The 25,788-nt window shown below is 38.6% G+C and overlaps 2 protein-coding genes across 5 annotated transcripts in view; one reads left to right on the top strand and one right to left on the bottom strand.

Moving 5' to 3' along the window:
- Positions 1 to 260: 260 nt before the first annotated feature.
- On the top strand, positions 261 to 9,036 carry ZCCHC9 (zinc finger CCHC-type containing 9). Of its 4 annotated transcripts, XM_082458261.1 has the most exons (7): positions 298 to 398; positions 717 to 1,193; positions 1,531 to 1,937; positions 4,618 to 4,768; positions 5,067 to 5,159; positions 7,086 to 7,154; positions 8,425 to 9,036. In XM_082458261.1, exons 3-7 carry the CDS (start codon positions 1,554 to 1,556, stop codon positions 8,541 to 8,543), a joined length of 816 nt encoding a protein of 271 aa, XP_082314387.1. In that variant the 5' UTR covers positions 298 to 398; positions 717 to 1,193; positions 1,531 to 1,553; the 3' UTR covers positions 8,544 to 9,036. The 4 variants fall into 4 exon arrangements, with proteins under 4 accessions (XP_082314386.1, XP_082314389.1, XP_082314387.1 ...); XM_082458260.1 differs by lacking the exon at positions 717 to 1,193 and having other exon boundaries at positions 261 to 398; XM_082458263.1 differs by lacking the exon at positions 717 to 1,193 and having other exon boundaries at positions 261 to 398; positions 4,618 to 4,776.
- Positions 9,037 to 17,267: 8,231 nt separating this feature from the next.
- The window catches only part of ACOT12 (acyl-CoA thioesterase 12), a gene marked incomplete at its 5' end in the record, with an annotated part of 56,274 nt that continues 47,753 nt past the window's right edge, over positions 17,268 to 25,788 (bottom strand). Inside the window, 4 exons of the mRNA XM_082458118.1 lie at positions 17,268 to 18,118; positions 18,382 to 18,508; positions 19,885 to 20,013; positions 21,770 to 21,903. Coding sequence (XP_082314244.1) covers positions 17,969 to 18,118; positions 18,382 to 18,508; positions 19,885 to 20,013; positions 21,770 to 21,903 — 540 coding nt within the window. The 3' untranslated portion in view covers positions 17,268 to 17,968. The remainder of the gene's footprint in view (positions 18,119 to 18,381; positions 18,509 to 19,884; positions 20,014 to 21,769; positions 21,904 to 25,788) is intronic.

Below are 25,788 nucleotides of genomic sequence, written 5' to 3'. Positions count from 1 at the left end.
AATATTTGCTATATCTTTCGAAGTCCAGTACAAAGATCATTTCTCAGGGAAGTCTTTCGGGCCTTTCCCACCCCACGGATCCTTCCATCCATCTCGCCCACTATGCTGTGCGTTCCACACAGCACACATTCCGCACTCTCAACTTCGCGTCTCCGGCGTCCAGAGCGGAGCCCTTCAAACACTGCGAGCTTCACATTTTCTAATTAGCCACATTTACTGGCGCTGAGAGGCACCGTAGCACCTGATAGCCGCACCTCGGCGTGTGAGCCAATTACCCCCCGGAAGTGACGCGCTGTCAGGGACGACGTGCTTCCGCTCCCGACTGTCGCCCCCGCCGCCGCAGGGGGGACGGGTTTCTCTGGCCTGCCAACTCTGCTGCTCTGGAGGATTCGTGCGTGGTAAGAAGCTGCACGTGGGGGAGTAAGGTGGTGGGATCCCCACTTTCGTTCCCTGGGACGCGGCGGGAGGGCGGAGGGAGTGGCGGCTAGGTCCCCGAGGGCCCCCAGCGCCAGGTGGGGCTGAAGCACCGGGCTCCGCGGCGGGCCCAGGCCGCCGGTGACGGGATCCGCCTCAGCTGTAGGAGGCTGGCCGCTTGGGCCGGCGCGGGCCAGCCCCACTGGGATCCTTCGGGTCGAATGGATCCGGCCGACCGGGTACTCAGAGCTTCCCCTGTTCCATATACTCAGGGGAAGGATAACCTTTCTCCTCTTGAACAGCTCCAGTCCCCACTGTGACAGTCACAGGATCCACAGCGACGAGTGCGCGCGCGTGGTGTGAAGTGTTGTGCACAGTCCCACACCTGTTTATTGGCTCCGCCCCGCAGCTTGTGTTGAAGGGATGTCGTGGCAGGAACTGAGGTTTTCCGCACGGGATGCTACCCTAAAAGAGGGGCGTCTTAATAACTGAAAATGATTTGAAACAGCTGGGCTGGAAGTAGCTTACGCTCTGATTAATAAAAGGAAGACTCGGTATTATCACGTGACTGCAAACACATATTTTGCTTATCAATCTGCCGGAAAGAGTTGTAATGACAGACTTCAGGTCAAAGGACAGGAGTTGTGTATACTTACTAATTTGCTGTGCAAATTATTTGCGATGAAATGGCAGACTAAGCAAGAAGATTGGAAGAAAGTAGACCTGGGACTTAGAGATAGGAAAATAAACCGCTAAGAAAACTGCAGAATTTGGGAAAAGTAACTTCATTTACTATTACTATGTGATTTAATTTTGGAAATAATTTGGTTTCTTAATGAATTGTTTTCCAGTTTGAAGCAAGTATTTATATCCGTGTGTTTTTTGTTGTTGCTGTTTGTTTTTTTACTGGTGTGGTAGCAAGGGCTAGATTTACATTACAGGCATATCGCTGCAGCATGTTATAGAATTAAATATACAGATATCTAAATTAAGTTAAAAAGTGTTTTAATAATTAAAACTCTTAACATATGGGTACAGGTGATATAGTGATATAGCATGTATCTTTAGTTTCATTTTTTTATTTGAGATGACTAACTGGCCATGCTTGTCTTAAAGACTGATAAACATCTGATGAAGCCATGACCAGGTGGGCACGAATTACTACCACACAGAACAAAAGACCCTTCCCTGCAACATCATGGGAGGACATGAAGAAGGGGTCCTTTGAGGGAAAAAGCCAAAACCTACCAAAGAGTAAACAACTTGAAGCCGATAGTCTGTCCCTTAAAAATCATGCATCCCAAGCAAAACACAAAAAGAATAAAAAGAAAAAGGAGTATTTAAATGAAGATGTGAATGGATTCATGGAATATCTAAGGCAAAACTCACAGATGGTTCGCAATGGGGAGATGATAGCAGCAGACAGTCAGGAAGTCAGGGAAGAAATTGCAGTTGCTTTAAAGAAAGATAGTCGCCGGGAAGGAAGACGATTAAAAAGACAAGCAGCAAAGAAAAGTGCAATGGTAAGATGATCACTTCTACTAAAATGTTACTTTGTATGGCTAGAAACTATTATTCATGCACTCAGATATGTATTTTAGCAGAGTCTGATTGTGGTTATGTAGTAGACTTATACGGCATCTTTTTGAGGGCTAGTAATAACACTAGGACTTTTTTTGAACACCTCCTCTATGCTAGACAATTGACGTACTGATTAATTATCACAACATGCAAAGATGGTGGCATTATTTCCATATTTTGGGTAGAAAACACTGGTGTGCAGCTAGGTTAAGTATCTTGCTGAAAGCCACTTAGCCAGTAGCAGAGGAGAAATTCAAACCCAGGAAAAGGTGTTAATATTTGATTACTCAGAATAGTGGTTGGCACTTTATAAGTATATGCATTATTAAATAAATAACGAACCTAAATGAGCTGCTAACTCTATGTAGTTCAGCCAAAAGAAAAAAAGAAGATATTTAAACCCAGAGTCTGACTTTAAGACCTATGTTCTCTCCCCTTCCAGTAGCCCTTTTTCAAACAGCCATTTTTAAAAAAGATCAAAATAAGGGGGAAGGTTAAGTACAACAGGTTAGATATGTGTGGTTCCCATTAGTTGGAAAGGATGTCTCCCTTTATCTTTATCCATGAAAAACTGATTGCACAGGAAAGAGATCTAATAAGAATCATACTGGTTAGTAACACAGCAGAGTAATAGCAGAGTTAAAACTCCTTGAGACTGTTCCTAGTCATTGCTCCCTCCTTCCCCATGTTACACTGAGAGGAGTGCTGGGGGCTACAGGTTTATTTCCGTGGTGCCAAGACCTAGATTTTAAACTGTGTCAGACACAGGAAATGAACTACTTGGTATAATTCTTTCCCTTCTCTAGCAAGGGATTCTTCTAGCAGGATACTACATAAGAATCAGGATTTGTTGCTATTTTACAGTTTTATTTTTTATTAGAATTACTACATGTAGAGCACTGTTTGCACCAGTGTAGACTTGAAATGTTACAGCCTCCATAGATGTGGCTTCTGGCTATTTGCAGGATTAGTTTTATGCAGTGTCATATTTAAAGATTCTTTTGTGGAGATAATACTGATAAAATGTTCCTTATGGATAAATTGGGATAGAAAAGATAATCATTTCTATTTGTATCAAGATAGTTTTGTTTAAATTATACAATTTTTAAATATTTTAAAGTCAAGTTAATTTAATGTAAAGATAATGTAAAGATAATGTAAAGATAATTTCATTGACATAGGCGGTGTGGTAAATTGCATACTTTTTGAAAAAGTTTAGTACTGTGACCTTTTAAGAGAAGTTTTATGTTTTTAATTAAGGGGAAGGGCATTGTTTTTCCAAAAAAAAAAAAAAAAGGAATTCTTTATATTAAAGCATGTGCTTTCAATAGTATATGGCTTGTTGAGACCCTTCAACTCATTTTCTTGTTTTTCTTTTTAATACCTCAGACTAAGCAGACTAAGCATCAGTTCTATTGTTAATAAGTTGACATCTAGAAATTTACCAGTCCACTCTCCACAATCCCATCTACATTAAATTTAAGGATCATTCAAAAAGTTTGTATTTGGTGAAGATTAGGTTTTTACAGATAAAACCCCAGTCAGTAAGCTGTCAGGTTACTAGAGACAACCTTGACTTTACCAAGAATCCAAGACTTCTTATGTTGGTGATCCAGTTTTGGGTAGTAACTTTTCCTGCAGTTGTAGAATAAATGAATTTTCTTTGTTTGCCCTAGCTCATTTTAAATGTAAAAGTTAATAAAGACTAAAGGGACTCATTCTTTTCCAGTATGTTATTAAACAGGAAAAAAAGAAAGTGAGGGCATAGTTGCAAAATATTATTTTACCTACTGAATTTGCTTTTTAAAAACCTTGTGCTTATTTCGAAAAAAGATTAAATGATGAATTATTTGTTATCCAAAAAATATACCTTTTTCCAGTTTAAATAAAATACTTTAGCTATCTACCATCTTTGATTATGACTGATATTCTCATTCATCACAGCGAAAACTATCCTGCAGATTGCTAGGTAGTATGTAAAGAAACCAAACCATTGTTCAATGTTCGGCTGGAGCCAAATAATTCATCTTAGAATTATACCTTGAAAATGTGCATATATTCTAAAATGAAACCTCTATCTATTTATGAATAGTAAGGAATATGTATGAAAGATATAAAAATTTAAGCATACATTTTGGTACGAAATATATCTTATGATTCGAATCATAATTTAAATGGAATCACTTGGCCCAAATTCATTCAATTATGTGAACTTTGAAAGTATTAATTTTGAGTGATCATTTTTATGGTCATTGCCCATCTCCTCCAGAAAACTCAGTGTTTCTAGGTACAGACATCCCCGTTAACGAAATGAATAGTCCATATTTGCTTAATTCATTTAAGCGATTACCTCCTACAAAGACATTTATAACTTGTGTCTGAGACTGAGAGATTTATGGATTGAGGGTTTTCAAAAGCACTGAAACTCTCTGATGGAAATGACATTCCTTATGGTTTAGGAATATGTGAAACACTTTTTTTCTACAGATAAAATACTGAGATTTCAAAAAAAGAACTAGATAACTTTAAAATGAGGAATGTTTTAAAGACATTTTTAATGACTAGAATTAATAAAGCCAGTGTAGTGTTGCAGTGTGGAAACTCACATTTTTGTTTTCCCAGGTATGTTTCCATTGTAGAAAACCTGGCCATGGGATTGCAGATTGCCCAGCTGCCCTTGAGAATCAAGAAATGGGCACTGGAATATGTTACCGGTGTGGATCCACAGAGCATGAAATAACCAAGTGCAAGGCTAAAGTAGACCCAGCTTTTGGTATTAATGTATCTTTTTTTCTATCAATTTTTTATTTGGTTAATGGGGAAAGTGGCCAATAAGTAGCCAACTTGTTTTTTTTTTGTTATTGACAAGGTTTGTTATGAGTGTGTCACTTAATATTTTGAAATCAATTGAGATTAAACTTTAAATCATGTAAAAACACATATGTTTTTTAAACACTCTGAAAACACTCTGAGAATACAGTGTTTTAAAATAATATGAATTACATGAGATATATATATATATATATATATATATATATAACTAACTTAACAGGAACTGTTGATTGTTACAGGTGAATTTCCTTTTGCAAAATGTTTTGTTTGTGGGGAAATGGGACATCTGTCCAGATCCTGTCCTGATAATCCCAAAGGACTCTATGCTGATGGTGAGTACATTTATATGTCGAAAATGGTGAGTCATCATGCAGTTGTGATTTAGTTTATACTTAAACAGTTTTTAAATAAATTTTTGAGTAAGTAGCAAAATCTTGAGAATTTCATTATCTTTGTCAAGCACTATTCTATGTAGTAGACTTTTTGTGTAATGTAACTTGGTATTATTTTTAATACATCAAATCAGAAAAAACTGACGTGTATATTTCAAAATATTTGTGCTTCCTTCAGCATCGTTTGTGAGAGTATGTTATAAGTATCTACTTTTAAACATAACAGAAACAAAGGGATAATTTCTCAAACTAGGATAAGATTTAAAAAATAGTGTTGTGAATTTAATCTCAGTCTAGCATACCATTTTGGGTAGAAGGGTTGGTACACACTATTCATATTTGTAGTAACTTTTGTTTCCGAATGTTTTTCTAGTTAGTTGTCTGGCATGGGAATCAAGTAACTTTCTTACCTTTCAACTAATGGCTTAAGGTGCCCACAATAAAGTCTGTGATGTTTAAAGCTTTAAGGAGGAGGTTGTCATCTGTTAATGTGAGTCATTTATTAATGTGATGCTGGTACCATCAGGTTCTAGAAACCACTTGTGTTATGACTGGGTTCCCTTGCAGAAGTCCAGTGAAAAAGCATAGCTTTGGAGTTAGACCAGTTATAACCTCAGCACTACCACTCACTAACTGTGGGACTGGACTTTGGCCAAGTTAAATTCTCTCTTCTCAGTTTCCTTACCTGTAAAATGGAGATGAGAAAATTGTATTTCATTAATTCTAAAATGCACATTTTTTCACATTTTAGTATCTCTGAACTCAATGTATCTTACTATTAGGGGGTGTCACATAATTGGAAGTTTTTTTTTTCCAGAGAGCAATGTAGAATAATGATACATCTTATAATCAGTGGTGTCTTAGATTTGATGAATTATGGTATTTTACCTTGAAGAGTTATGAGGATTAAAATGTATTATTCAAATGCCTCTTCTATTTCACTATGGCATCTACAATAGTAAAGAGTCCTGGACCTGGAAGATGCTCAAAAGTGCCTTTCAGTTTTGAACTTAAGAAACAGGTCATATAATATGACTAGTGAGCAAAGATGCCTTTGTATGGTCAACCAAAATGACTAGATATAAAAAAGTGCAGCAAGGGGAGTAGGTCACATAGAAGTGAGAATTCATCCTATTGGGGTCACTTTTCTGAGTGAGTCACTTAACATTATGAGCATGATCGTGATAATGCTTGACCGTTAAGCAATAGTGTTCGACCATTCAGTGAAGACTCATTTTAGAAACCAAATGTGTTGTAATTCACAGTCCTGGAATGTTGCTTAAAGAAGGCCAATAGGCATTTTTACTCGAGTTAGGATGCCTGGCAGATAGAAGGCACTGAAACAAAAGTTAATTTCATTCCTTTTGTAATTGATCACCCCCATCTGACCTGTACAGCAGAGCAGTGGTTCCTAACCCTTTGGGGACCTCATAGCACCTCATGATTAAACTTTCTGATCATTAAAGAATCTGATTAAAAACTGTGGGGCATTCTCCTCAAAAAATGCATCTGCACAGAGATTTTTCAGAGTTCACAAACCCTTCCCTTTCTAACCATGGTTAAGATCCAGGTTTCTGTGCAGTGGCTCTTGGACACTCCAGAGGACACGTACCTTCCGTCATATCTCACTTCTCTTTCCCACATCTGCCCTGAAGGCCAGGGGCAAGAAATGGTGGGTAGGTACAGTTTAGTGCTCTTTGAGGTCAAGAGGAATGGAGAATGGACTTAATAGGAGTAAGTTCCTGGCTCCAGCTACCTTCGCAACTAACAAGGTTGTGAGGACCAAATAAGATATGAAAGTGCTTTGAGACATTAAAAGCCCTGTGTAAGTATTAGAGGTTTTCAATTACTCTGTTCTTTTTATAGGTGGTTGCTGCAGACTTTGTGGCTCTGTGGAACATTTTAAGAAAGATTGCCCCGAAAGTCAGAATTCAGGTGAGATCTCTGGGCCTCCATTTAGAAGGGGTGAGATTAGTATTCCTCTGTGTTTTTGCTGAATTTTGTTATTAATAACTTGTTGATGCACAACTGATTTTAAGGCTGCCTGGTTTCCTACTGCAGCGATGACTTCATCATTTCTTTATCAGCAGTACTAACTGAGCATCAGCTGCTGTTCTGAGGTGGGAAAAAAAAATGACCAGTAAGCCCCAGAGGACCCTGATTTTATAAAGCATCTTATTCATAAATATTTTTATTTGCTAACCCATGTATTTAATAATAGAGCCAATTCCGTTACTTGAAGAAAAGTATTAATTCACTAAGAGAAAATAAGAAATTTGAGAATAACTTACAGTATTCTTATGATTGAGTATCCTCATGTATGCTCTGAAACCAAAAGGATTCAGTTAGTTGCAAAAACTGCCGAAAATATTAAAATTGTGTTATCCACACAGCATCTGGCCAGTTATATTTTCTTCCCAGTGAAATACTACCCTCGGTCATCGAAAACTTCATAAATGTTCACCAAACCTAAGGCAGATTTTTTTGGGATGTGGAGACCATTATTACATTATTTTACCTAGCTTAAAATGATGATAATCCTGTGTGAAAGAAAGCAAGACAGTGGGATAGCCCACTAGCGCTTCTTGGGGAAAAAGCACATTTCTTTTTATATCATATAGTCATAGTACCACACAAATAAGCCTGCCCATTCTTACTTCCTACCCCTAGCATTTGAATCTGAAAACCAAGAGTTCTTGTTTACAATCTTGTCTAGAAGAAGATAGTCTTTACTACACTGTAGGCAGTGAGATTGGAATGATGAAGTGGAATTTGAATTCTCCCTCCTGGGAGGATTGCCTCTTCCCAAATGACAAGACTGACAAGCAGATGTTGTATAATTTCACAGGTGGAATCTTGTTCATTTGAAACTGATACTTCATAACTCTTGCTGTTTACAGACTCTTGGAACTCATTGACTCTATAATGATGAACTCTGAGAAAGAATGAAAGAGCTTTCTCATCAATTCGTGCATTGCAAAGCAGTTGCTGCATTTCCCTAATTGGGATGAGAAATTGCCTGTGGTACTCTGAAATCAAGGGTTATAATCAATTACAGAATTGCTTACTTTCCTTTAGTGATGGAGTCTTCTCTCTTTGTGATTATTCATGTCAAAACTAGTTCCTTTGCTAAACCAATACCAATCTAGGTGGATGTATTTGATGACTGTTTCTCTTACATTCTGACTTTTCTATGTCTTTACAGATCGAATGGTCACGGTTGGTCGCTGGGCAAAGGGAATGAGTGCAGACTATGAAGACATTTTGGATGTGCCTAAACCACAGAAACCCAAAACAAAGATACCTAAAGTTGTTAATTTTTGATGATTAGTGCTATCGTTTGTTAGCACCTCATTGTTAAACATTCTGAACTGGGCCTACTTCATAAGTTGGAGCTGGACTCTCCCTTGGAGTCCTGTATTGTAGATATCAGTATAATCTAGGTGTGGTCAAAGCAGTTCCTGAGTTCTGTCCATCAAGGAGCACTTCTACCGTTGTTTGGAGAAAATCACTGAAAAAAAGTATAATGTGTTCAAAATGGATTTTCTAAAAGAATATATTTTTAACCAACAGAACTTAGGTGTAACTCAGTGGTTATATACCTGACTGTAGCAATCATCTTTTTCTAAAAACAAAATTATGCATTAATATGAACTATCCCTAAACATAGGGTACCTGCTTTGCATTTGGAAATGAATTTTTGTTATATTGTTTTCTTGGTTCAAAGTATCAGTTTATTATTATATTAGAAATTAATTTATAATTGCCACAAAATCTGTATTTTAAAAATATTTAATAAAAACTCACTTGCTATTTACTTATTTTTCTGAATACCTAATTTTGGATTGAATGAGCCATTGTCCATTAATGTCCATGTAACAATCCCTTTGGAAACACAATCTTTATGAATCCCAGATGAGCTTAATTTTTATTAATTTTTGTTTTAGTTTTGACATAAAGAACAAATTATTGAGGTTAAAATAGAAGAGTATCTCAACTTAACAGCAGCTCTTTCTTTGCCCCTGATTTTCAAGAGAGAAATTCTAGCCAAAATTCAGTTTGTGCTATTTAACCAGAATGATGATGGCACATAACAGATTGTCTATCAAACTTAATAGCATTTTGTTCACATGTTTTAGATGAGTCAGGATGAGATGCAAGCATCATCATCATCATAACAGAGTTAGAACACTAATCAGCGACCCATTAGCTTCTTTGTTTGATTTGATGAATACATGCATACTTAATACATACATTTCACAAGGCTTAAGCTTCCCATTGTACTGTATAATGGAATGACTGTTGGATTGTGTGTTTCATTTGGAATTTTACCTGATTGGATACATTTGTAATGAAAGGAAACAGCTGTGATTAGTTACTGATGTTTCAAAAGCAAAATATTTACCAAATAAGAAAAGGAACACTTTTCTGTTTTAATGTCTGTACATCTCAACATTTCTAATCTTAATAGGAGCTGTTCTTTTTTTTTTTTTCCAGTGACAGAGGAAAACATGACAGAATATGGCTCAGCATCCAAGAGCTTAAGGAAATGAGTGCCATTTAAAAGGAATGGTACAAGTCATGCAGCTGGAAAAGGACAGCAGTGCTGCCTTAGTCATTTAGTCTGAACACACCCAGATTTATTTCATCTGTCCTATCAGGAGCAAAAGGCTCTGGAAAGTCAAAAACCTGTCAGCTGCAAGTTAAGTCTAATGTTTTTTATGTAGTCTTCAATGCAGGGATGTCAATTTTGTCTTCCTTGGGGTTACTTTGCTTACATTTTAATGGTCTGTAAAGTAGACAGTGAAATCATTAGAAATAAATTGCAGGTGCTGAATGTAACATTGGAAGACTATGTGGACACTTTGTTAAACTCACCAGAGACAGAAATTCTGACATCTGAGAGATTGTGTATTGCTTGATGTTGGTTATTTTCTTAACTAAGAATGCCAGAAGAAGAAGGCACACATTTACTTTATTCATTATATATTTTCCAAGGACCTACTATGTTCCTGGTACTCTTTCAGGCACTTGAGATTGTGGCAGTGAATAAGACAAACAAGGCCACATGCATTCTGCTGGGGCTGAAGAATGGAGAGGAGACTTAGGAACAAAAAATACATATCAGAAATATCCGTAAAAATAATATCAGAGAGGGATATTTTATACATTTTATAAATATTTTGTTGAATCCCCTAAGACTTAGTGGTTAGCACTCTTCCTTTAGTCCTTTGGAAATGTCATCTCTCTTTACAAGCTTATCTTTCACTTTTCTATGGCTGACTCCTAAATCTCCATCTTGCCCTAAAATCCCTGGTTTCGGTTCTGTCTTCTCACCTGCCTGCTGGACATTCTTGCTTGGATGTTGCACTAACACCTCAAACTCATAATAGCTTTAAATCTCATCACTTCCCCTGCGGGAAAAAATGTACTAATTCCCTTTCTTGTCCCCATTTTATTCAGTACAATTATATTCCAAGCCTGTAGGCTCGCATCTCAAGTTACTCTTTTCTTGACATTCTCCCCACCACACCCCAGAGTCAACACTCTCTTACCTCGTTCAGGCGTCTACTTATAATCTGCTTAATAGAGAGTCTTTTATGACTAGCCTTATAGGAAATAGCTCTTTCCTCATCCCAATAACTTTTCTTCTCTTGCTGTCTAAATTTTCTCCATAATTTATGTCCCTACGTAACACTATTTGTCCCCTCTCCACCGGATTATAGGTTACATGAGGGCAGGAATTTTGAGTCTTACTCATTATCCTCAGAAGTGCTTGGCACATACAGAGCATTCACACTTGTTGAATGAATGAGTGAATTAACTGAATATGTGATAGAATTAACACAGAGATGATGCAAGAGGCTGGGTAGCTACTTCAGATTGGGTAATCGGGAAGGCCTCTGAGGGGAAGACTTTTAAGCTGAAATCTGGATGACAAGAAGAAATCTGTTGTGAAGATAATGAGGAAGAGCGTTTAGGGAGAGAAAATAGTCAAAGCCATGAGCTTGCCATATTTGAGGGGCAGAAAGAAGATGTGATCTTTTTGACTGGCTTCCTTCACTTAGCATAATGTTTTCAAGGTTCATTTGTAATGTTCCATTGTATAGTACACAGGGAGGTATTAGGGAGAAAGCCGTGGATATCTGGATGTGAGGTAATAAGTAAATGCAATGATACTGAGGAAGGAGCCTGCCTGGTATAGTTGAAAAACAGCAAAGAAGCCAATATGGTTGGAAAAGAGAGGGATAAACTAGTAGAAGATCACATAGTTAACAGGGGTCATATCTTACAGCCTCTACCAGTTTCTGCCATATAAAAACCACAAACTCAGAAGCATACACTACTAAGCGGTTATTTAGCTCATGCCTATGAGTCAGATCTAGACTGGGCTTATCTGGACAGCTCTGCTCATCTCATTTGGGCTTGCTCACTTCCATAAGAAGTTTGGTTTGGGGTCAGCTGATCTAAGCTAGGCTCAGATGAAGAAGCTCTATTGCATGTGTCTCTCTTCCTTTTCCTGGGACCAGCAGGCTAGCCCTGACATGTTTTTCTCAGGACAGTGGCAGAGATGTAAGAGGGCAGGTCCACTTGCAAAACCATTTTCAAGCCTTTGGTTGCATCATGTCTGTTGAGGAGTCACACAATCGAGCTCAGAGAGAAGAGGTAGAATAGCGCACTCCATTCGTGGAGGTGGGGATGGTGGTGAGGGAGTTAATATTTCTGAAAAATAATCCAACGTACCACAACATACCCCAGACCATTATAAAGCTTTGGCTTTCACTCTGTGATAGGCAAAATTTTTCACACGTTTGGGGAGAAATGTGACATGATCTGATTGCCGAGTTGAGAGCAGAGTGAAGGGAGGAGTAAGGATAAAAACAGGTTATAATTCAGGTGAGAGAAGATGGTGTGAATGAGGGTTGTCATGGTGGAGTTGTTAGAAGGGGTCAGGTTCTGATTATGTTGATATTTTTAACATAGAGCTGATGAGATTTCCTGAAGGAAGGAGGATTTATGGAGGGAAAGGTGGCAGAATTAAGGGATCTGTTTTGGAAATGTGGACTTTGAGATGACGATTATCTTAGTGGAAATGTCAAGTAAGTAGTTAGATATACAAGTGTGGAGTTCAGGAGAATCTAGGGCTTGAGACACAGATTTGGGAGTTATTGGCAAGTAGATGTCTTTTAAAACCCAGAGGCTGGGTGGACTCACTGAGGAATGGAGATAAAGGAGAAGAGGCCAAGAACAGAGCCCTGGGTAGTCTAATATTTAGAGGTCTGGTGGAGGAGGAAGAACTGCAAGAGGATTTAAAAGTGTGACTGGTCACACAGGAGGAAATCCAAGAGTGTGACATCATGGAAGCCAAGCGGAGACAGTGCTGCAAAAAGAAGGAACTAGTCAACTTTGTTAATGCTGCTCAGAGGCTAAATAAGCTAAGAACAGGTCCATTAGTTGTGGCAATAAGAGAGGTCTTTGTGGAGTAATAGAGGGAGAAGTACAGTTTGGTAAATGAAATAAGGATATGAAGACCACACTTATAGATGATTGGAGTGGAGATGGGTGGCCTTTAGGAAACTGGATCAGGTGAAGTGTTGTTTTGCTTTGTTTTGATTTATTTTAAGATAAGAGATAATAGTGGCTATGAAAATAATCCAGGAAAGACTCCTGAAATAGAGAAAAAAAGAGAATTGGAGGAGGGGAGCCTTGGAGAAGGTTAGAGAAATGGTTCTTTGCTAGGGGTAGAGATGTTTAATTCATTGTGTTAGGAGGGATGGCAAAGATGTGGAATGTACATAGATGGGGAGATGAGACAACTCCTGCCTAATGGTTTATATTTTCCTCAAAGAAGTTTTTTCTAAAGTTCATGAACTGAGAAAGGGTAGGAGACATGAGAAACTTGAAGGAAGAGAAGGCAGTGTGAAATAGCAAACATATAGGAAATGTAGTAGTATTATCAGAGCCCTTTTGAAATCTGTGGTCATAAATTTCAAGTGAGACCTGTCCACAATTTTCAGGTGCTTAGTGCAGGGGTGAGGTATTACAAATACTTTAACCACAGTTTTGAGTTTGCCAGACAAGTCGAATGAAAGGAAAAGGTACAGGTGTTTTCCAGGGTGTGATATTAATGATAGACCATGGAATCTAAGCCAGATAAGGAAAGAAGGGAGGACATGGAGAGGGATAATGAGCTATGGAAATGATAGAAGTATTAATTTTGAATCTATTTTCAAATATCCCTAAAAATGTCACAAAATGAGGAAGGGAAAGATGGCATCAGATGTATAATTTTTATATGGTACTTTATACCTGCAAGTGTACAATGAGAAAGACATTTTATAATATTTCTCTGACTTTTGAATCTGGAGGTGAATCTTACTCTTAATACACTAGTCTGTTACTGTTTCATGGATGTCGACAAGGCATGAGAATCCTGGTTCAGAGACAAAAGATAGTATTCATGGCACAGCAAACAGCGTGAGTATCGTTGAGTATCAACTTATTTCTGTTGCTTCCCTTTTTCCCTTAGTCCCCACAGGGTGACATGATGTGCCCAGATGGATGCTATAGACATAGTGGGTTTGTGTCACTGCTGAGTAACAAGTTGCAAACGCTGTAGCACAGAGCAAACAAGCCAGCCTTCCTATGCCCAGAGAGTGAGCCATTACACTGAAGTCAAGCTGTGGTCACCTTGACCTACTTAATTGCCTATGGGACTAGCACTTGCCTGTGGATAAGTGAGTCTTGCAGTTTGGCACACTCAGCAATAATGTGCAGGCCCCCTCTGGGCCCATGGTGAACTGTCTGTCCCAGTAGTTACACTACCTTCAAACGGGTAAAATGAATCATGAACAACCTTCATAGTTTACATTTGAATAATTTATTCTAAACATAAAACTTATTCCTTAACATACAGATTTTCAACATATATTTTCAAAACTACTCCTATAAATATACCAATAAAAATGTCCAAGGTTGTCTCTGAAATGTGCAATAAGAAATATGAACAAAACCATGTGATGGTATATATAAAAATACTCTGGATTTCTCTAGATTTAATTAAAATTGTTCATTATTTCCTAGAGCTGTTAGACCATAAGGGTAAACTATATTCTAAACTGTATAGATCAATTTTTACATCTTTTTTTTCTCTAGAGTTCTTCTTTAAAAATATGATAGAAAAACTGAATATAAATCAGAAACTCAGTTGCATTAAAACCAGGAAGAATTAATAGGGAAGAACTTCCTTTCTTAAACAAACAGTTTCAGGCCTGTTAGACACACTTGAAAACCCTTACTATCAAGAAAGGTATGAAATCTTTAGTGTTCCTGGAGGATATTTTGACACTCCAAAGGAGAAAATAAGCATGACTACATTTTTATGTTCCCTCTGCCCTTAGTCTCCAGCGGCTTGAGGGTGACTGCTGATGAACCAGCGTCGCTGCTTACCCTCGGTTCAGTCGTGTTTGCTTAAAGTCAGGGCGCCAAAGAAATCCAGAAAAGGCTGTCTTTAATTCATCTGTCTTTAATTACCTCTCTATTCCAGCCTCTCCGGCGTCTGCTTTTCCTGGAAGGTGCCAGAAACACATTCCCATCTCAAAGGCTGTGCCTGGGCTAGTTCTTCTGCAGGAAACATGCTATCTCCAGAGATCCTCGTGGTTCAGTCCCTCTCTGCCTTCAGGCTTTCACTGAAATATCCCTCAGTGGGACCTACTCTGACCACCCTATCCGCCAGGCCATCAATAACCAAAAGCCCAAATCCTGGATGTATGTATTGCTACATTCATTATATAGAATATATACTATCTTTCAGTGTGAACTCCCCCACACACCTTCTTGTTGTTTAACAAAAGTCATGTTTCATGGCCAGAAAAATGTTATTAAATTTTACGTCTTTAACTTGCAGTGGCCTTAAGGAGTAGATGTGAAGCTTCACACTTCTGACCCCTGGTCCACATGCCTGCATTCCCAGGCACGAGGGCAACTCCTGGAACTCCTCACAAGGCCCCTCCAGCCCTGGCCCAGCTGGAGTGTGGGTGGCAGAGGTAAGGAGGGGGGCATCTGCAAAGTCAGCGGGGCTGAGGGACCCCGGGCTCTGCACTGAGCCATAGCGCTGGCCTCCCAGCCCTGGGGAGTGGGGCCCAGAAGCAGCAGAAGCATTTTCCTGCTGCTTCTGGCAAGTGACCACCCTATTCAAAATATGAACAACCACCTCCAACACCTCCCCAGCACTCACATCCTTCACCCTGCTTTATTTTTCCATTTAACACTTATCTCCTAAATATTCTATTTATTTATCAATATTTTATTATGATGTTATCAGTATGCTTCTGTTCCTTGCTGAACCCACAATGCCTAAAAGTGTCTAACACAAAGTAGGTTCTTAATAAATATTTATTGAATGAGTGAAAGAGCAATCAAATACATTTCCATTAAAAAAGGAAATGTAGGGCTTCCCTGGTGGCGCAGTGGTTAAGAATCCGCCTGCCAATGCAGGGGACACGGGTTCGATCCCTGGTCCAGGAAGATGCCACATGCTGTGGAACAACAGAGTCGTGCACCACAACTACTGAGCCTGCTCTCTAGAGCCCACAAGCCACAACCACTGAAGCCCCTGCGCCTAGAGCCTGTGCTCCGCAACAAGAGAAGCCACTGCAATTAGAAGCCTGCGCACCACAACGAAGAGTAGCCCCTGCTCTCCGCAACTAGAGAAAAGCCCGCGTGCAGCAACGAAGACCCAATGCAGCCAAAAATAAATAAATAAAATAAATAAATTTATAAAAAAAGAAAAAAAAAGGGAAATGTAAACCTAAGGGCTGTTGTTGAATTTTGCAATAGGAATGCCCTAGTCAGTTGTGTCATGGTTTGAGGCAATAGATTTTAAACTTTTTGAGATGACCTATGTAGAGCCTGAATTCATTGCTATCTTTTCCGGTGTCATGCCCTTTAAAAGTCTCTTTAGTCCAGTAGTCTGAAAGTGAGCACTTCAGATTAGGCCATGATGACCACATGTGACTGATAATATTGAAGTGGGGCTAGTGTGGCTGATGTTTAAATTTTATTTAAGTTTGATTAATTTAAATGGTCACATGTGGCTAGTGCCTACCATATTGGACAGTGCTTGACTATGCCTGTGTTATAAGTTAAAGTGGGCAACATCTTTATGTCTAAAAGTGATCCAGCCAAAGTTACTCTATTCCTTCAACCTCACAATGTTTCTGTTACTGTTCAGGAAAAAGTTTCAACAAAAATAAATAAATTCAGAGGTGTAGGAGAGACAGAAGTTAGAAGTGTTTCAATTGTAGGAGAGGGCTGAAATTTTAGCATACAAAACTCTAGTGTACTGTAACCCTCTTTACTGCTCATTTTTCTCACCTTTTTAAAATCTAAAAATATTCTCAAAAATCTTTCTACTTTTGGAATGTAATGTATAAGCATTTTTTAATCTACATATCCACTCTTCTTATTGTATATAAATGTTAATTCATAAAATTGGGGCACAGTCCAAAGTTCGTATAAATGAAAACCTGCTGGCACAGATTAATAAAAATAATTACAACCAGATTTGGACAAAAGTAAAGATTTGACAAACTAAAGCAGGATGTAACTAATCTCTTAAGTGCTTTAAACTCTTAACGGAGAAGTCCTTTAACTTTTAGAAGTTGTCCTGTAGAGGAGGCTAACTTGATGTATGCTGGTTTGTCTTATGAGTTAAGACAAATCACAGACAGAGTAAAATGATAAATGTTAAAGCCTAGGGGGACTTCCTTGGTGGTGCAGTGGTTAAGAATCCACCTGCCAATGCAGGGGACGTGGGCTTGATCCCTGGTCCGGGAAGATCCCACGTGCCACGGAGCAACTAAGCCCATGCACCACAACTACTGAAGCCTGCGCACCTAGAGCCCGTGCTCCACAACAAGATAAGCCACCACAATGAGATGCCTGTGTACCGCAATGAAGAGTAGCGCCTGCTCGCCACAACTAGAGAAATCCCATGCGCAGCAACAAACCCAACACAGCCAAAAATAAAATAAATAAATTTTTAAAAAAAAGTCTAGGGAATAAAGTTCTAATGTAATGATTATGAAAGTAGAGCTCAGTTAATGCTTTCTCTACAATATCACATTTTGCAGGTACTTTGTGAGTGTAGATAGAGCAATAGATACTAAATTGGTCAGCTAACTTGATATATGTTAAATGACACTAGGAAAGTAGTTCCTATTACTAAAATTGATTGGATTCCATTACGTTTTAATGTCTTCCTAATTTAAAGCTCTAAAACATGTAATACATCTAGTCAGATGCTCCTGACATACAGATACCTGCTGTACATGGAACAACCCCATACTATTAATCAACTAGCCAACTTATCATTTCTGATTTTATAAAATTTTGTAAACTTTCAAACAGAACATGTAGCCTAAAAATGTTTTGATTATTTTAACCTAACTTCCACCATTTTACAGAACACACAATATTGCATGTGGGAAATTTTCCATTGCCTGTGCCCCTGGAAGGGAGCAAAGCCACGGGTGATCTAAAACAGAGTTTTAAAGCTCTTTTAATGTTAACCCAAATCACTGGTATTGGACTTGGGATGCATTTTGTTTTTTAACCTCTTCATAACTGCATTTTGCTTAGACTGATATTAAATTATTTGTGGCCCAGTAGCTTGTCAAGTGTCAGAGCTAAGGGTGCTTGAAATTGAAAGTGGAAAATAAAATGACAGATAATTTAAAGTTTATCATTTAAAATATGCTTATCAACCCATCATCAGTAGTGTTCTCTATGAATTGTATACAGGAGGCTGCTGTCTCTTCAATGGATTTTGACCAGCCACCAAGATTTCCAGCAAAGTAAGGAAGGATGCTAGCAGAAATCTGGTTAAAGTAAGATACCTGTTTCAAAAAAACAAAGCAAAACAATATTTTAATTTCTTATTGACTTAGAGCTTTTTCAAGCAGGGATCTCAATCTTGTTGGTGTAGGGGAGGCTATGACCCTAATCTTTTGGGAATGGATCTGAAAGGATGACCTTAGGATTCCCTGGTGGGTGTGGGTGGACACACATTGCAGAATTACAGTTAATTAGTAAATCCAGGTAAAAGGTTCCTCTGTATCTGTAGGAACAAATTAATCTGCAGATGTTTCATCAAACTTACGGTACATGAACTGCTGTCAATAGCACGGATGAGAAATCCGGCACTTATGATTTCACTTCTGACGTACTGTGGAGAAGGTGGGACTGATGGCAGAATAACTGACCTCACTGCCACCGTGTAAGTGTGACTGAAAGATAAAAGGACATTTTCAAAGTTCTTGAGAGAAACAAAGAATAGTTATTAGAAAATAAATTCCTACAGTTAATGCAACTTGTTTATATAGTAGAAGTAAAACTATAGACACCCAGATCTTTTAGATGAGTGGTATACATAGGAAAACATTCTCTATGGATACATTCAAGTATAGCAAATAATAATAAGGGCCATAGGTGTTTTCTGCCTAAGAATTACATATACTTTGTATAACTCTGCAAAGCTGCAGTCAACCTCCAAACTGGTTTTTTTTTTTTTTTGGTGCCCTAATGGGTTGTAATTTCAGTCTCTTCTTTTTTTAATGAAAAAATAATACCATTGTTTTAAAGAACCTTCAAACAATAGAGAACCCTATACATTAGAAAACAGAAGTCATCCTTCAGTCCACCGTAAGCACAATACATACTTATCCTAGAGATGCCCACGTTATATTGTGATCCTCCAGATCTTTTTATAAATATATAACATTTATGTAAGCAAATGGACGTATGTAGATTTTTACATAAATATAATCATTTTACAAATATTGGTCTATAATTTGATTTTTCACCTAATGGTAAAACTTTGGAGGTGTTTCTGTATCAGTGCCTCTGTGACTACTTCATCCTTTTTAATGCTGGTATAGTACTCTGTAGTATGGTTCTACCATAATTAATAAGATGGAGCTTCAGTTTATTTCTAATATCTTTTGCCATAGTAAATGATACGACACTGAACATCCATGTGCATTAATCCCACACGGGAGGGATTATTTCTATAGGCCAGCTTTGACATCAGAAATAATGCTGGCTAGTTCCAGGGGGAGACCATAACTGCCCTGGCAGCTTCCACTTCTTGTCCCTTTGCACATCTGCTCTTGGGACCCTTCCCCTTGGAACCTAGACACTATTCTCTGAGAAGTCCAGTGCCCATGGAGAAGCCATGAACAGACACTCTAATTGACAGCCAGCCATTTTGGGTGTCTAGCACAGTTGAGTCTGTAAATTCTGAACCAAAACCAATTCCTGGTGTTTTATTTGGCTTTCATTGCATTTTTACAATAACGGATATTTTGAAGGTTTGCTAAATATCCGTTTTACATCTGCATAGAGCAAAAGGGAAGAGAACTGCTTTACGAGTCTTACAGATGCCTTTGCACATGGCTGGCACTTAATAGATAATTGTTTCTTTCTGGTTCTTTGTTTGTTTGTTTTTTAATGATAACTAAAGCCTCATCTAGAAAAAATTCACATGAACATCATTCAAGACCAGAAATGCTTATTCCATTGACTTCCTTATTTTCATATCAACTTTTTCTTTCTACTCTATACTGTAAGACATTGCTATAACACTTGAATAACATATGCTCACCCATCTTTGAGAGGCCTTCTCCGTGAAACAAGTACTACCAAGTCTTTGGGTTTGTCATCATTCACCACAGGACAAGTGATATAATATATCTGATCATCTTCACTTACCCAGTCTATGACTTCACAGGACCTATGTAAATAGAACAGTGACAGAAAGTCTACATTTTTCTACCTGGTAGAATAAGGCATTCCTTTCTTTTGTTTGTTTGCATAACTTCATTATTGGTGTCCATATTCACCCTTCTGCTCACATAACCATCCCCCCAAAGCCAGCATCATTTCTTAAAGTCCGTTTTTAGAGTTGTTTGGCCAGAAGGAATAATTCTGCATGTGATGAAAAGAATGCTGGCCATCTGACTCTAAGGTCACTGCCTTCAACACTGCAGAGAAAGGCGCTTTTCTTTTTTCCACAAAATTATTTTTCTCTAGGATCAAGTAATAATATTTTGAAGACTAGTGAATTATATGGACAATCCAATGACTCTGAGGTAAAGGAATATCGTATATTGGGAAAGAGCACTAAGCTTGGAATCAAGCAACTTGCCTTTGAGTCTCAGATTGCCACTTAGTAGCTATGTTATATTAGGCAAGTCACTTTTTTTCCGTCTATAAAATGTAGATAATAGTACCTATGGGGTTATTGTGAGGATCAAATGAAAACACCTGGCACAGTACCTGAATCATGATAGATGCAAAAAAAAAAGTAACTGGAATTAGAATTCATTCATTCCTTCATTCAAGTTCAATTAGGCTAGAATGTCAGGTGATATAGAAAATAGTGGGAGAAACATTTGAAAAGAGCAGCAAGTTTAGGCATCATTCTTGCTAAAATCTTTGTACTTACAGAGTATCTACAAAGATCAACGCAAGAAAATCGTCAAGTGTTTCCTTTTCTCTCCGAATGTTTATTATGGTAACATTAACCAGGATGTATCATTCTGGCATCTATGCAAATGTAACACATGAGCCCAGAGATGTTTCACTTTAGTGGTGTTAAATTGTCTGTTACATGCTGTTAATCACAGTGAGATTTGGACATCTAAAAGGTGAAACTCTACTTCGTCCAAATTAGGAAGTAAATGGTAATGCTGAATATAATAGGTATAATCTTACCAATCCTTTCCTTCAAGCAAGATGTCCATGAAGCCTGAGCCCTGCAGCCCAGGAGCTTGGACTCCTTGGAGAAGGGGGTGTTACCCTGACAGTGCAGTTGACAAGATGCCCAGCTCTGCATTCCAGGAAAGGAGGGAGAGTGGAGAAGATTGGATTAGGGATGTGGGAGACAAGGAGTAACAGAAGAGATGTAGGCTGACAGGAGTGGGCCCTGATCAGGCATGGAGAGCAGGAAGGAGTGTACTCACACAGCTGCTTCTCCCAGCTTCTCACCAGGGAGTGCTGCTTCACAGAAAAAGAGGGGACTGCCAAATAAAGATCAAGAGTGGGAAGTTGGAGGGACTATTTGATAATCACTTCCTCAAGAGCAATGAGACTGTGTATTAAAGTACAAGAGTGTGGAATTCAGAGCCTGACAGACCTGGGTTCCAATTCATGTTTCATTGCTTTACTGCCTGTGTAATGTTGGCAAGTCTTGGGATCTCTCTCTTGTTAAATAGGAATAATATCAACTTTGAAGAGTTATTGATAGGAGTACAATAGTTGTGGGTAAAGCATGTCAACTCAATATAGATGAAAAATAGATGATTATAATAATTTTTGTGTCTCTCAGTAGCACCTGATGCAGTTTTCCATGCAGAGCAAGCTTTAGCAAATACTGTTTAATAAAACAATAGGTCATACATTGGGCAATGGAGATAGACTGCAATGTAGAGGTCATCTTTTACATGATGTCAGGGTTGAATAAGAAAATATTTAAAATTTATTCTTACATATAATGGGGGTCCCACAAAGGTCGCTTGGTAAAGTCGGACAAGAGATGATAAGCCAAGTGTGCTGGTCTTTCCACATGCTTTTCAACACAAACAGATAAAATACTGTGCTCTTCCAGAGTATATATTTTTATCTAAAAGAAAATAACAAGAAAAAAATTACAGAAGAAATATAGGTGTTTTTATATTAAAAACCACAAGCATACATACGTAGTCATAGGCTGATTGCACTAGCTAACGCATCTTGGCACCTGGATAATAATGAAGCCAAATGATGGCAAGTTCACTTTAAATACTTGGATGTCTAGAGCTCAGACCAGGATGCTATGCCCCTGTGTCATCTAAACAATATGTGACTTGAGGGTGGGTTATTATTGTGCAATAGTTTTTCTGATGAAAAATTAACATAAGCCTTTCTTTCTTTATCTCTTTGTGGTATTTCCCTGCCTCTATCCAGGAAAAGCAGAAATTATAACCAGACTGCTGGGCAAGTCAGTGCTTCATTTCCCCCTAAGACCTTGGAGCCAAGGCTACAGCCTCACATACTTTCTCAGGATGTCAGGCATGCCTTCATGTGGGCTGAGGGAACCCAGGAAGTAAGTCAACACCTCTAGAACCAACTCAGCCTCTCAACAGGACCGCTGAAGCGTTTCTTCAGCACAAAGCATTCTTTCATTTGTGAATCACAAGAGCTCATCTTTCAAGGTGGCCAATTCCTGGGTTTCTAGTGCTTATTATTCCTTAGATAAGAGGAGGCTTGTCATGGGGATCCATTTGATGTATACTTAAGCATTAATGTATCCCTTGTTACTCTGAACTTTCTTTCTACTGTGCTTTGGCCAGTAATCAGAGATATGTGTTCAGCTAAGAGCACATTTCTATCCTGCCCATTTTCTCCATCTCTTTCAGGGTGCTTTGAAGACAGTGTTGAAATTTGCCATCTTATAATCATTCCCATGGCAACAAGCTGTGAGAAGACAAACAAACATAGGGTTAAGACTTCACTGCAGGAATCAAGCAGATGGAAAAATCAGGCTGTCAGGGAGAAAACCTTTATTTAAACATAAATATCTTTAGGAAGAGAATGAAGAAATGAGAAACTGACTAAAAGCAGCTTAGAAAGGTAAGAAGTGACTATTTGCTTATGCTATTTTACCTCTCTAATTGACCTCAGTGCCAAGCCTGTCTTTAAATTGAGCCTGCAAAGGAGGACATGATGTAGGCTGTGGGCACTTATCAAAGAGAAAGAAAACCATGAATGCAGCTGTAGTTGGTGGTGAGACTCACCCCAGCATAGACATGCCCACCTTTGCCCCCCGTACAGCAGAAGTTGAAGCAGATTCATTGGTGTAAATCCAGAGGGAAGTCACCTTATCAAAGCCTGGTGTCCATGTGGCTCTTAGCCAGCCTGTTGAGGCTCTGCAGTCTCAGAGGAGGCAAGGGCAGGGGGCGAGACTGAATCCCACCACCTCAGTCAGATTCTGGCCATGAGGCAACCATGGTCAACCTTGGTGGAACCAGGGTGGAGTGGGATGTAACACTGGACTGAGCATTTTTTAAGGGTTGAATTGTGTCCCCCCCTCCTCCAATTCATATATTAAAGTCCTAACCCCCAGTAGCTCAGAATGTGACCTTATTTGGAAATAGGGTCATTGCAGGTGTAATATGTTAAGATGAGGTTATACTGCAGTAGAATGGGCCCCTAACCCAATATGACTGGTGTCCTTATAAAAAGGGGCAATGTGGACACATAAACATACACACACACGCACACACACACTGGGAGAACCCCATATGAAGGTGAAGGCAGAGGTCAGGTGGTGCATCTACAATCCAAGGAATGCCAAAGATTGCCAGCAAAGCACCAGAAGTTAGGAGAAAGACCTGGAATAGATTCTCGCTCACTCCCTCAGAAGGAACCAACACTGCCAACACCTTGATCTCAGACTTCCAGCTTCCAAAACTGCAAGGCACCCAGTTTGTGGTACTCTTATGGCAGCCCTAGGAAACTATCACAGCACTTTGCCAGGAAGCTGCTCCCCAGGTTGCAGATACATGCTGCTACTTCCTATCCTGGAGCCAAAACAAACTTCACGCTAAGTAGCCATCATTAAATTCTGCCCTTATAAAGCTCACTTGACTTATCCAGTGCCAAGTACAGTATTGGATGAGTGGATGATATTTTGATCCTTTCCCCAAAGTTAAAAGTAGCAGACAATCAGAGTTAATGACATTGATGCAGACAAAGCAGACAAGGAAAGGCAGCGGTTGATGTTGGTTCTCTTTAAACCCTACTATTTTAGGAAAGCCAACTTTTGCTTAGTGCAAAAATTCTCCAAGACCAACTCTCCAAGAAAACGAGTTCCCTTTCATGCTTAGAAGGTTAAATTCCATTTATCATCTCAAATGTGTTATCATTTGGTGCCTGGAGAATTTTAGTCTATGAAATGAAGTTTATAGTAGGCTCAAAATCTGCTGGTGCTTGTTAACATTTTACTAATGATATATTTTTTCATTCTATTAAGATTCTGTTTAATGGGTTTGGATCTTATACAAATAGCACAAGAGGACATAACTCAAAGTTTTAGAATTTTATACTATCTGTTGACAAACATGTTATTGAGACTATATTGCGGAAAGGAGAACAAAACTGGTTGTTACAGAGTCATGGGGAGAGGGGTAGCATCCTTGGAGGTAGGTTACCCCCCGGGCTAAGGGGAGGAGACATGATCAGGTGGAGCTCTGGGACCAGCCCCTCCCCAGCTTCAATGAGAATAGCTCTTCTTTGGTCTGTTTCCTGTGGGTTTTGTACTGTGTGAAGGTTTTCACATGAGCCTTGCCATTCTGGCTTCCAGTACACTCTCAGCTACTCCCTAAATAAAAAGCTACTCCTGTCAGGCCAATCTCTTACCCATGCCAGTTCCAACCAGGAAGGTTTGGCTCAAAGCTACTCACTGCCTAGAAAGCACTCTTTACCCCTCCAGTAATTTATCCTTACACTATCTTCAAGGAGGAAAGGATCAACTCCTCTCCAAAGCTGTCTCTAAACAACTGTCTTCCCTGACTTTGAATTGCCTAAGAGCTGACCTTTGTGGTTTAAATACTACAATCTCTCACTTGTTTATAAACTACCTTAAAATTACCTTCAGCTATGATATGTATATATGTGATGCTTTCAAAATAGACTATAAGCTCCTTTAAGATGGGGGCTCATCTTTTGCTCCTTGTATTACTGGTATTATTAATTCCAACACTATACATTGAAAATGAAATATGGGTTAAAACAGTAAGTACTGCCCAATTTTATTACAAATACTAGAAATTTTAGAATTTTGCCATCTATCAAAATTTATATCAAAATAAGTATAGATTTTTATAACCCGAAATAAGTATAATTCTTAACAGACTGTTTTGTGGTAAGAATTTATTCAGCTAAAAGGTGACAGAAAAAAATGTGAGCTGTATTTTTAAATTAAAAGCATATAATGGTGAAGGTGATTTAAAAAACCACATAAAAGCTTTAAAAAGTGGGAGAGAAGAGGGGGATAACTCAGAAAGAAAAATTTAGATTTTTATTATAAATACAATCTAAAAAATAAAGGAGGGCTTCAAATTCAACAGAGATAACATAAGAATGTTTAATTATACAGTGTTCTCTAATAAGTGTCTGTACAAAACTTAAGAATTAATTATTGATGGCTCTCCTTAGACACTAGCAAATATACGTTTATTTGTTTAGATTGGTTTCTGGCACCAAACTCTTTAAGAATTGAAATTTTAATGACTTCACTAAATATGTTCTCGTCCTTCATTCCAGACATGAGTTTGTCCTTTGCTACGCTGCTCATGAATGCTTGGATGCCAGCAATGATGCAAGAAACAGATTTCATATTAGTAAAAGAAAACAGTCTTGAAGCAGCTTTTATGAGGGATAAAGAGAAGCAAGTAACTTAGTTATGTTAAACCTGTATTTCTGCATCACTGAACCAAACACAGATGGAAACCTAACTGGATCCAAA

The sequence above is a fragment of the Balaenoptera physalus genome (genome assembly GCF_965194825.1).
Source record: "Balaenoptera physalus genome assembly, chromosome: 3".
In the NCBI taxonomy this organism is placed as follows: Eukaryota; Metazoa; Chordata; class Mammalia; order Artiodactyla; family Balaenopteridae; genus Balaenoptera; species Balaenoptera physalus.
The sequence above is the reverse complement of the archived record's forward strand: the minus strand, read 5'-3'. Positions and strand labels throughout refer to the sequence as shown.